This window comes from Benincasa hispida, chromosome 9, assembly GCF_027475165.1.
Source record: "Benincasa hispida cultivar pf3 chromosome 9, pf3_genome.v1.1, whole genome shotgun sequence".
Taxonomy (NCBI): Eukaryota; Viridiplantae; Streptophyta; class Magnoliopsida; order Cucurbitales; family Cucurbitaceae; genus Benincasa; species Benincasa hispida.
In genome coordinates this window covers 63,945,640-63,957,040 of record NC_143486.1, presented here as the reverse complement: position 1 = coordinate 63,957,040, position 11,401 = coordinate 63,945,640, and the positions used below count along the sequence as shown (strand labels likewise).

At 36.5% G+C, this 11,401-nt stretch overlaps 1 protein-coding gene across 3 annotated transcripts; it reads left to right on the top strand.

Annotated features, from left to right (window-relative positions):
• The first annotated feature begins 319 nt into the window (after positions 1–319).
• Positions 320–4,717, top strand: LOC120091513 (DNA glycosylase superfamily protein). Of its 3 annotated transcripts, none has more exons than XM_039049591.2 (5): positions 320–923; positions 2,378–2,519; positions 2,632–2,773; positions 2,928–3,286; positions 3,744–4,717. In XM_039049591.2, the coding sequence occupies exons 1-4, from the start codon at positions 542–544 to the stop codon at positions 3,267–3,269; spliced, it is 1,008 nt and encodes a 335-aa protein (XP_038905519.1). In that variant the 5' UTR covers positions 320–541; the 3' UTR covers positions 3,270–3,286; positions 3,744–4,717. The 3 variants fall into 3 exon arrangements, with proteins under 3 accessions (XP_038905519.1, XP_038905520.1, XP_038905518.1); XM_039049592.2 differs by lacking the exon at positions 3,744–4,717 and adding an exon at positions 3,509–3,710; XM_039049590.2 differs by having other exon boundaries at positions 2,928–4,717.
• Positions 4,718–11,401: the final 6,684 nt, after the last annotated feature.

Here is an 11,401-nt window from a genome sequence, read left to right as displayed (position 1 = left end):
CCTAAACACAAACTATTATAACTTAGAATTATAATAATCTACCTCTTATCCCAAAAGAAAAAAGAAAACTAAAAGTATAGAAAAAAAAGTAGTGGATAATAAAGTAGTAGATGAGTATTAACAATGACAATGGTGCAATTGGTAAATATGGATGGCAGGCAGTGACAAATTGGGTTTTTCACCCCCACCATACTTGGAAGAGAAACCGGTAAAATTCTATAGCCACGCGTGCATTGTCACCGGCTATTGTAGGTATCCCGTCCAAATCCAAACGAGCTTTCAGTTTAAAATGAACCTTCAGCAATCGACCCGTTTCTTCGTCGTTCTCCGCCCACGGAGTCACTGCTCTCTCTCGCCACGCCCTTCTGCTCTTCACTGCCAAACCCTAACCCTTTCTTTCCACCTCTTTTTGCCATCTCAACACCAACAATCTCTTCATTTTCATCTTCTCCGGAAATTTTGACGTTCGTTGCTCAGCTTTCTTCGTTTTGATCCACACCAAATTCGCTTCTGGAAGCAATTTAGATATCTTTCTTCAGCAATGTCTGTGGCTACCAAGCTCCAATCCCACGCTAAACCGGTTTTGGAGTCCCGAGTAATTCTTGGACCTGGCGGGAACAGAGATAGGGCGCCTGAGAAGCCGAAATGTAAACAGGACACTTTGAAGAAGACAGAGAAGCAGAACAGGGCGCTTCCGATGATTTCTGAATCGGTTATTAGGGACAATGTCTCCGTGGGGAGCTCCTGCTCTTCTGATTCTGTATCAAGTAATTATTCCGCCAAATTGTTGAAACCCAAAGTCAAACCCTCCGCTGTGAAGCCTGTGAAGGCTGTTGCTGCTGGCGGTGACCTAAACGCCACCATAATGTCGCCTAGCCTCTCCCTTCCGGGGAAACGCTGTGATTGGATAACGCTACATTCGGGTAAACTTGATTAAACTCTGCTTATTTTTTTTACTATTGCTTAGTTTAATTAGTTAAGAGGAATCTTCTGGTTGTTAAGAAAATGATGGATACGAGAGTGACAACTTTCGTACTTGCATTGCAATATTTTGTATTTTAATGCAATTCAACCTTTAATTTCTTCATATTTTATTTGGAGAACATATGACACTGTTAAAAATATAAAAATTAAAATAATAATCAAGTTATATAGAATTGAAATGTCGGTTAAGTATGCAATTGTCCGGTGCAAAAATGAAATTAGTTCTTCTATTTATTCATTTTTAATCGGATTTTAAGGTAATGTTGTGATCAAAATATTTATTGCGTCGTCTAAGTTGATATGGCTAGAATTGGACAGCAGCATTTAATAACAGATCAACCTCAGTATTTTTCATGCCATGAACACATTTATTTGGGAAAATTTTATTTTTATTTTTTGTTAAAAATACTTTATAGAGCCGTGTTCTACGTCTGCCCATTTGTATTTTTAGAACGTTGTGTGTGACTTTTTCCTTTTCATTATAATGTTATTTTTAATCCCAAAACATCTTCAAATATTGGAATTTAGATTACATAATTCATTATAATGTATTGTTTCTTTTTGTTTCATTCTTCAAATTATTAGAGATAAATGGTATAATTGACCCGCCCAAAATGGAATATACCTCGCTTTTTAAACCCAAGTTTTTGGTTTTACATTTTGCTGGTTCATCATGAACAAAAGTACCAAAACGGCCTTATTATGCACATGTACTCTCTCTCCTTTTCGCTACCATACATCCTCACTTTCGATCCTTAGCTCTCACTACTTTTGTTATTTGCTCCCTTATAACAAAAAGAGTGAGAGCAAAGAGCAAGAAAACCTTAATACTAAGAGTTAGAGTAGTGAGAGTTCGATAATTTCACGTTAATTTAGAGTAGTGAGAGTTCGATAATTTCACGTTAATATGACATAAATAGAAGGTGTATATATATATAAACTTGGTTTGGATTTTATTTGGACCTTCCAAAATGGATCATCTATATAAAAACCCAAATTATTGTTGTACGAGGAAATCTACTTATTATGTTATTTAAATATTACATTTCATTATGATTGTGATTGTTACTGTTTTTAAGAATAATAATATAAACATTTAAAAATAGAGAAATGTTTTGTTTTGAAAAATTATTTCAAATGGTAAAATTGTTGAAAATATTTACAAGATGAAGTAAAATTTTAGAACTATCAATGATAGACACTGTCACTGATAGATATGGATATTTTTATTTATTTTTTTATATTTGAAAACAGCCATTTCCTTTTTTTGTCGGTTGTTTGTTTATTCAATAAATATACCTATAAAGCAATGTACTTAAATCTTTCATAAAACAACTCCTTTCATTTTCGACTTGAATATCATCTAATCTTGTTATATGATGGTTTCTTGTAGACCCACTTTACATTGCTTTTCATGACGAAGAATGGGGAGTCCCAGTTCATGACGACAAGAAGCTATTTGAGTTGCTTGTATTATCACAAGCCTTAGCGGAACTTACTTGGCCCTTGATTCTTAGCAAGAGAGATATATTTAGGTCTAACTTTTCATTTTTCTATTTTCTTTTGCCCAACACTTAAAATAAAAATCTCTCCCTGTAAAAGAACATTATTCTAAAATGTCAACGATCTCTTCTCTCGTCTTCGCAGGAAAGTTTTGAATGATTTTGACCCATCTGCCATCGCACAGTTCACAGAGAATGAGTTTACAACACTAAAAGTAAATGCCATCCAGCTCCTGTCTGAACCAAAGCTTCGTGCAATCGTCGAGAACGCCAATCAAGTACTCAAGGTATTGAGTTTTGGCTAAGCTTTAGCACTTTTTCCTAGTTTTTAATTAAGCCAACAAAGCCCCACCCCACAAGATCAAGCGTTTGGTTGTCTCAACTTCCATCTCTTTCAAGTAGTTGAAAGTTGAATCTCTAAGTTTCAATGCCTTTTTACAGATTCAACAGGAATTTGGTTCCTTCAGCAACTATTGTTGGAGCTTTGTTAACAAGAAGCCAATACGAAACAGTTTCCGATACAATCGTCAAGTACCTGTAAAGACGCCAAAAGCGGAGTTCATGAGCAAGGATTTGATCAGGAGAGGATTTCGTTGCGTCGGGCCAACTGTGGTTTATTCCTTCATGCAGGTTGCTGGAATTGTTAACGATCACTTGGTTAATTGCTTTAGATATCAAGAGTGCGATGCAAAGATAAAAGACGATGCAAAATTGAGAGTAGAAGATAAACGCTCGGAATCACTTACCGGAGCTTTGGAGAAGCCTTGCTTGACTAGGCCCTGACATGTTCGTAGAAAAAGGTTCTCTCTAACTAATCTTACGAATATCATTGTAATAAAATCATGATGCTGAGTAGTTTGAGTTCCTTTTTTTAGAATTTATAATTGCTTATTTGTAGATGATGTATTAACATTGACGTTATAACGTAATTGTAATTTGTATTTACAAACAAAAACACCGTTGGTTTCATGTGATTATTTCGCTTCTGTAAGACCCCTAATCATAAATGCCTACAAACGTAGGGGCACAAAAGGGAATAATGAGCGAAGGAAGGATTAAGTGGTAATATTCAGTGGAGAAGATATCCAACCCTCTTGAATGTGTTGAAAAATTAGGTTACTCTAGGTTATTTGATTCCTTGTTCTTGTTCCATTTATGTTGTTTATCATTTGTAACTTTTCCCTTGACGTTCATAAATAAAATCTATATCATTGCGTTGCTCTATCTTGGGAACTTGTTGGGAATTTCTGATTGCAGGTGTGGATTCTAAATAAATTGGTATCAGAGCCTAGTTTGGAAATTTGGGAAAGACGCGAGCCAAGAAGAAACGTGAGATGGAAGAGAAGGTAGATAGCAATATGAAGGGAATCTCGGAACTCTGGGAAGAAATGGTCGAAAAGAAGAAGAGCTTGGAACAAATAGGTATTACGGTGCAATATCTGACAGAGATGCGAGAAAAAGAGGAAGCGAGCATCACGAGGGAAACTCGGAAATCCAAGACGACCGAGGAAGGAGAATGGGAGAGCTCGCAGACAACGCTTAATGGAGGATCGAACGATCGCAACAAATACAAGAGGTTAGAAATGCCCACATTTATTGGTGAACACCTTGATTTCTGGGTTTATAGGGCAAAACATTACTTCGAGATACATGAGTTGACGGATGAAGAGAAGATTAAGGTCTCTGCTATCGCATTTTCACCTAAAGCTGTAGACTGGTTCAGATGGGCTCACAATCAAAGACCAATACAGACATGGGAGGATTTGAAACGACAGATGTTTGATAGGTTTCGACCCACACAAGAAGGTACACTCCTTTCATGACTCTTACGCATTAAACAGGAAGGATCTTATGAAGACTATCGAAACAAGTTCAAGACATACGCAACACCAATTCCAACTACGTTGGAGGAGGTACTGGAGAACTTCCTCAATGGGTTAGCCCATCAATCATGGCGGAAGTAGTAAGTCGACATCCGGTGGGCCTGGAGGCATGTATGAAAGAGGCCCAAGTTGTGAGCAATCGAAACTTGGCACTACATATGACGTAATAGGAAGTGGGCCCAGGCCCAACAGCGGCCCAAAAGGTCTCTAACAAACAGTTTGCGAGAGGTGAGCCCAAAATGAAAGGGAATTGGGCCCCAAATGAAAAGCTAAGAAGTGTTGTACTTGTTAGAATCAGAAAACACGCAGTAGAAGTTAAATGGATCAATAAGCATTCTAATTCATTGATTTTGGCTTTAAATTAAGTATGCTCGTAAACTAATAAGAGGGTTTCATGACATACCTTTGTAGAACCCCTTGAATCTCGATTCCAGTTGCAAATCTTCTCCAAATCAACTTGTGAACCAGTTCAAAGCCTTCCTCCACTATTCTCTTGATGTCTTAGATTGAGTTGTGGGACTCAAAATAAGCTTTGAATAAATGGAATTTGGAGAAGAAGTCACTGCATCATCATGGAAGAAGGTCATCTTCAACTTCAAGTTTTTCAGCAAAACTCAACAAATGCATGCCTGATTTCCACTTTAATCTTCTCTATTTATTGCAAGACTATCATGCAAAGAAGATAGCTGCATGAGTTGCACCTCATGCTTGGAAATCTTGACTCAAGAAATCGGTGGAGAATGAGTGAGCTACTTGAAATGGAAAAGTGGAGAAATCCCACTTTTTCCATTTTCCATTTTTTCAATTTTTTTATTTCAAAATTGTTTTCATTTTCAAAATTGAAATCTTTATTAATTTTACAAAATTAATTCATTAATTTATTTTCTAATAAAATTAATAATAAATAATTAATTAAACAATTTAATTAGTTCTAATTAATTCAATATCAAATGTTAAACTAATTTAACACTAGTTCTATCATCATAAATCCCTATTCATGAATTTAATATTTAAATCATATTTAAATATTAATTTATTCTCCATTTTTGTTTAATTCCAAAATTAAAATGCATAATTATATCACATATAATTATTAATTTTTTTTAATTCTAATTCGAGCATTTCAAATCAACTTATCACGAGCTAGGAGGGAGACCTCGTGGACCTACAGATCATGGGCTCTAACGATCCAAGATTAATTGGCCTGCTCTTTACACTGAATTAACCTCCATTCATTAACTACTCGGTCATTCCACTAAAGCCCAAAGTTGTACTCCCCTCATTGTAGGCATATTATGTTCACTCGATATAACCATGATTAGTATGTTAACCCTTCACAGGTTGTTCGTAAAAAAAGCTGGGTCAAATGGCTGTTTTGTTGGGGTTGATATCCTAAATCTTATAGGAGCTTATAGTTTGTGAACACATGTATGAACAAACATTTGGTGATTTATAATATGAGATATTTTATTCACTTCTATCTATAAAATATGAGATATTTTAGTTACATTAATCATAAACCAATAAACTAAGATCCCTGGTTATCATTGTAACTTAAGCATATATATGGAGACATACAAGTTGATCGTGCTTTAAGTGATAACCTAAATGGTCTGTAGTATATGTATAAAAGAAGGAAACCTTATCCTGGTGACGCTACGAGTGTGGTCTGCTTTGTAGATGTTACAAGTATTGTAAAGTGCTACAAATGGTCTGATCGTGACCATTCATGTATTAGACATACGAGTGGGGATGCTCTATACAAAGGAGTTTGTATAAGACCGGACCACGAAATGTTTAGTCTCGTTATATAACACCATTCATGATAGAGACTTTCATTTCACTAGGATGATCATAGGTAACATGATCTTAATCTTGTATGAATTGGGAACTCCTGCCTATCAGGACGATCCTTTAATTTGCATGGATGCGAGTGGTCAGATTGTCGATTCAAACCTACCACTTTGGAGTTTCGTCTGATTGGGGAGCTGGAAACTCAGCTATACAAGATGAAATTCACTTCTTTCCCGAAGCAGAGGTAAGTAGATAAATTACTCTCTTAAGGGTTGATTCTGAGGCTTGAACAATGTGGTGTCACACATTCTCTTGGCCCGAGAAGAGTTTACTCATAGTAGGACTATGACGTATTGCCAATTCAAACCTACCACTTTGGAGTTTCGTCTGATTGGGAGCTGAAAACTCGGCTATATAAGATGGAATTCACTTCTTTCCCGAAGTAGAGGTAAGTAGATAAATTACTCCCTGAAGGGTTGATTCTGAGGCTTGAACAATGTGGTGTCACACATTCTCTTGGCCCGAAAAGAGTTTACTCATAGTAGGACTATGACGTATTGCTCATTAAAGGAATCAGTGGTACTTAAGGAGTTAGATATAACTACATGAGCAAAATGGTAAATTGGCCCAAGTATGCTTCTCAGTTAACGGATGGTGGAATCGTGATTAAAGAGTTTAGTCAGTTATTCACATACCATTGGATCTTCAAGCTACAGGTCTATAAGATCCCCTTGGTAGCTCAATGGATTCATGTTGAGAATCAATTTTTGGTTAGTTTGAAGTATCCAAATTAACAAGAGGGAATTTGATTATATATGATATAATTAAATTGATTCAATTATATGTGATATAATTGGTTTGATGTATTAGATACATTAATTGGAGGAATTAATATAAATATTAGTTATTATATTTATTTATAATAAATCAATTATAAGATAATTGATTTCGGTTTTCTCCAATAACCAACTTAGTGGTTGGTTATAGTCAATTTATGGCAGTCGAATGGTTAAAAGTGAAAAATGGTTTTCATTTTGAGATTGGAACACGCTACACGAATTGAGTGATCATTTTCATTGTCGAAAGAGTAAACGATAAGAGCATCGAGTTTTCCTATACGATAGCTACTCGCTACTAAACGATCGAGTACCCAAGTCTAAACGATAAACTTCTGTCTTCTCCCACTTACTCGATCGTCCAGTTCCTTCTTCCCTCTACCAAATCATTACAGAGCCCACACCTCATTCTCGTACCGAGAATACCAAGGTAGCCTCGTGGTAATGTCAAGTTTGAATTCAAGGGTCGAGTATCGAGTTTAACTTAATTGTGTTCAAGGATCTTACGGTTCGTGTTATTCACTAGTTTGCTTGTGTTGCATTCGTGCTGTTGAACGCTTTGCTGTTGGATCGAGGAAGTACTAGAAGAAAAGGTTCTTTAAGGGTATGTTTACACGATCACTTTTGTGTTTATTCTATTAAAGCATACTTATAATTTAGACTTGATGCATACCTGTTCTGTTGGATTGTAAATGTTCATGTTCGTTCACAATGGGCCTTGGAACGATCTGCTTCCGCTCATTGGTTCTCTATGTTTAGAGATCCTTCATGTTTTACCCCCGATATTACCTTTTGTTCGTTAAGTCCCATTGATCTTGTAATGAATAATTGGTTTGTGATCCGATCAACAAATCGAGTCCCTCTCGGGCCAATCAGAAGGTGGGGCCACTTGTTCAAGACCTAGAATCAGCACTTAAGGGAATAACCTATCTACTATCCCTAGAAACAGGTAGGAGTGAGTTCCATCTTGCACCTTATGTCCCCATCTATTTACTCAATCTTACCCCTGACATGGAGGTTTATTGAGCCGGTGCTGTTGAGCCAACCCTCACCTATGCAAATCTAAGGACAATCTCGAATAAACAGGAGTTCATAGTTAACTCATGATTAAGATCAAGTTACCTAGATCATCACTTTGAAATATTCAGTCTTAAACAGTAAACAGCGTTATAAAGTAAGAGTGACTAATTTCGTGGTCCAATCTTGTACAAACTCATTGCACAAGACGCTCCTACTTCTCATGTCATGACATGTACGAATTAGAATCACATCGTTTGTAGCACTTTGCAACCCCTTGTAACAACTACAGAGTGGGTCGCATCCGATAGTGTTACCAGAATAAGGCATCCAACCATATTCATATGCTATAGACCATTTTGACTATTTACTCAAACTTGATCTACTTTTATGTCTCCACATAAAATTCAAGTACTCATGTAATAGTCATGGATCTTTTTACTTTATTGAATTTATTTCTAAAACGAAATAAGAAATTCATATATTCAATAATAACTTATTGAATTTTTAGAATAAGTTTTATTGTTTACAAACCACAAATTTTAGGACATAAAATCCAACAATTCTACCAGAGAAAAAAAGTGTCATGAGAAGGGAAAGACCATTTTGAAGATTATTGTACTTAGAGGCAAAGGAGAAAATGGAGAAGGGATTGTGTTTTCTATGTGATGAGAAATACTCCCTGGGGCATGGATGCCAATTGAGAGAGAAATGAGAGCTCAATTTGTTAATTTACCAGGAGGATGAAGAATTGATAGAGGAACCGAACGAGTTAGAAGTGAAGGAACTCTTATCAAAGAGAACCCATGAGTGGAAGAACGATCGATCCAAGTTCATTGTGAAAGAATTTCAAGCATTTACAAACATACAAACTAGTTATGCATTTTCTAACAAATCACAACATGCTTTAGTAAATAAATACAAAAGGAATGAGAGACATACCTTTGAAGAACTCTTCTTCTAAAGACCTCTCGCTCTCATGAAGTCTTGGACCAACAACCTTTCGTTGTCACTATGATCATCTACCCAATCGTCTGGTCAATTACGAACAATCTTCTCCATGAACAAGTAACCTCTCGGACACCACCACTTAGTACCTTGGTATTCTCGAAGTGAGAATCCAGAAGGTATGAGTTCTATTGGATTTGGTAGAGGGTTAGAGGAAACAATGATCGAACTATACGACTAAACAAGTGGGAAAGTATATTGTCTATCGTATAGACTTTGTGCTTGATCGTTTAGTAAAACTCAGTATGTACACGATCGTTTGGAAAAACAGGCTTGATCGTTTACATGATCGTTTAGTGAATCTCGCTAAGGCACACAATCGTTTAGTAAAACTTTACACGATCATTTAGTCAAAGGCGTATGTACACGATCGTTTAAATAAACACTTGAAGGCTGTCGTATAGTCTCTCGTAAGCTAAACGATTAGCAGTGTACTTAATGAAGCGATGCCTTACAAAATGAAAACATTTTTCATTTTATCATTCAGTTATGAAAACTGAACATAACCTCCCACTTCACATATGGTTAAAGGAGAAACCGCCTACAATTATCGTATAATTGTTTTAATTATAAATAAATATAATAAATAACTTATCATTTTTTATTTATAACCTATAGTTTTAATATCACATCATATGTAACATTTAAACCATAATCCTTTTCTCCTTTACTTGATATAAATCATATTTATATCAAATTCCTTTAATTAATGTATCTTATACATCATATCAATTATATCATATATAATTGAACTAATTTAATCATATCATATATAATCAAACTCCCTCTTGTCAATTTGAATACTTCAAACTGACCCAAAAACTTATTCTCAACTTGAATCCCTTGAGCTACCAAGGAGACCTTATGGACTTGTAGCTTGAAGCTCCAACGATACGTGAATAGCTGACTAAACTTTTTAATCACGAGATCTACCATCCGTTAATTGTTGGGCGCTTCACTAAAGACCGACAGCTGCACTCTTCTTACTACAGATATATTTCTGTGTCCATCAGATATAACCAATCAACAATACCATAACCCTTTACAGATCACTCGTAAGTACAATTGGGCTAAATTACCGTTTTGCCCCTGTAGTTACATCTAACTCCTTAAGTACCACTAATCCCTCTAATGAACAATACATCATAGTCCTACTATGAGTGGACACCTCTCGGGCCATGAGAAGGTGTGTGGCGCCACATCATTCAAACCCCGGAATCAGCCTTTGAGGGAGCAATCTATCTACTTACCCCTGCTTTGGGGAAGAAGTGAATTCCATCTTGTGTAGCTGAGTTCCCAGCTCCCCAATCAGACGAATTCCCAAAGTAATAGGTTTGAGTCGGAAATCTGGCCACTTGCACCTATGAAAATCAAAGGACCGCCCTCAATAGCAGGAGTTCCCAAATCACTCAGGATTAAGGTCATGTTACATATGGTCATCCTAGTGAAATGAAAGTCTCTGTCATGAACGAAATTATATAACGAGACTAAACATTTCGTGGTCCGGTCTAATACAAACTCCTTTGTATAGGACATCCCTGCTCGCATGTCTCCACATGAATCATCAGGATCAGACCATTTGTAGCATATTACAACACTTTGACTATCTACAAAGCGGGTCGTATCCATAGTGTCACTAGGATAAAGTTTCCCTCCTATATCCATATATTGCAGACTATTTAGGTTATCACTTAAGACACAATCCACTTGTATGTGAGGAAGGCGACATGAGGTTCTTGGTAGAGTTCCAACATCTAGAAGCGGAACCGGCGGAGAAAATAAGCAACAAAACGAACGGGAAGTATCAGGGGGAGGTACCTAACTGTATACAGGACCTTTTAGACGAGTTCACTGGATATTCAGAGCTCAAACTTCACTTCCCCAAAGAAAGAGTGTGTTTGACCATATCGATATAGTTATACCCAAAAAGAGCGAGATAAAGAAGTTGGTTGCAAAAATGTTGGAGGTAGAGATCATTCGACTAAGTCACAACCCATATTCAAGTCCGGTGTTGTTAGTCAAAAAGAAAGATGGGGGTTGGCGTTGTTGTATTGACTATTGGAAGCTCAATCAAGCAACAATGGTTGACAAATTTCCCATACCGATGATTGAAGAATTGGTGGATGAACTACACGGCTCATTAATTTTCTCGAAACTAGACCTCAAGCAGGGTATCATCAGATCATGATGTATGGATCAGACATGGAGAAGAAAGCCTCTAGAACATACGAGGGACATTACAAATTTCTGGTAATGCTCTTCAGTTTGACCAATGCTCCTGCCACATTTCGATCTCTAATGAATTGGATTTTTAAACATTTTTGCGAAGGTGCATACTAGTTATTATTTTTTTATGATATATTAGTGTATAGCCCGG

Bases quoted from the DNA above. Each gene is read 5' to 3' on its own strand.
- LOC120091513 (XM_039049591.2), top strand. From the start codon at position 542: ATGTCTGTGGCTACCAAGCTCCAATCCCACGCTAAACCGGTTTTGGAG. The intron at 924-2,377 runs GTAAACTTGATT...GGTTTCTTGTAG, and splicing joins TTGGATAACGCTACATTCGG to ACCCACTTTACATTGCTTTT. The intron at 2,774-2,927 runs GTATTGAGTTTT...GCCTTTTTACAG, and splicing joins ACGCCAATCAAGTACTCAAG to ATTCAACAGGAATTTGGTTC.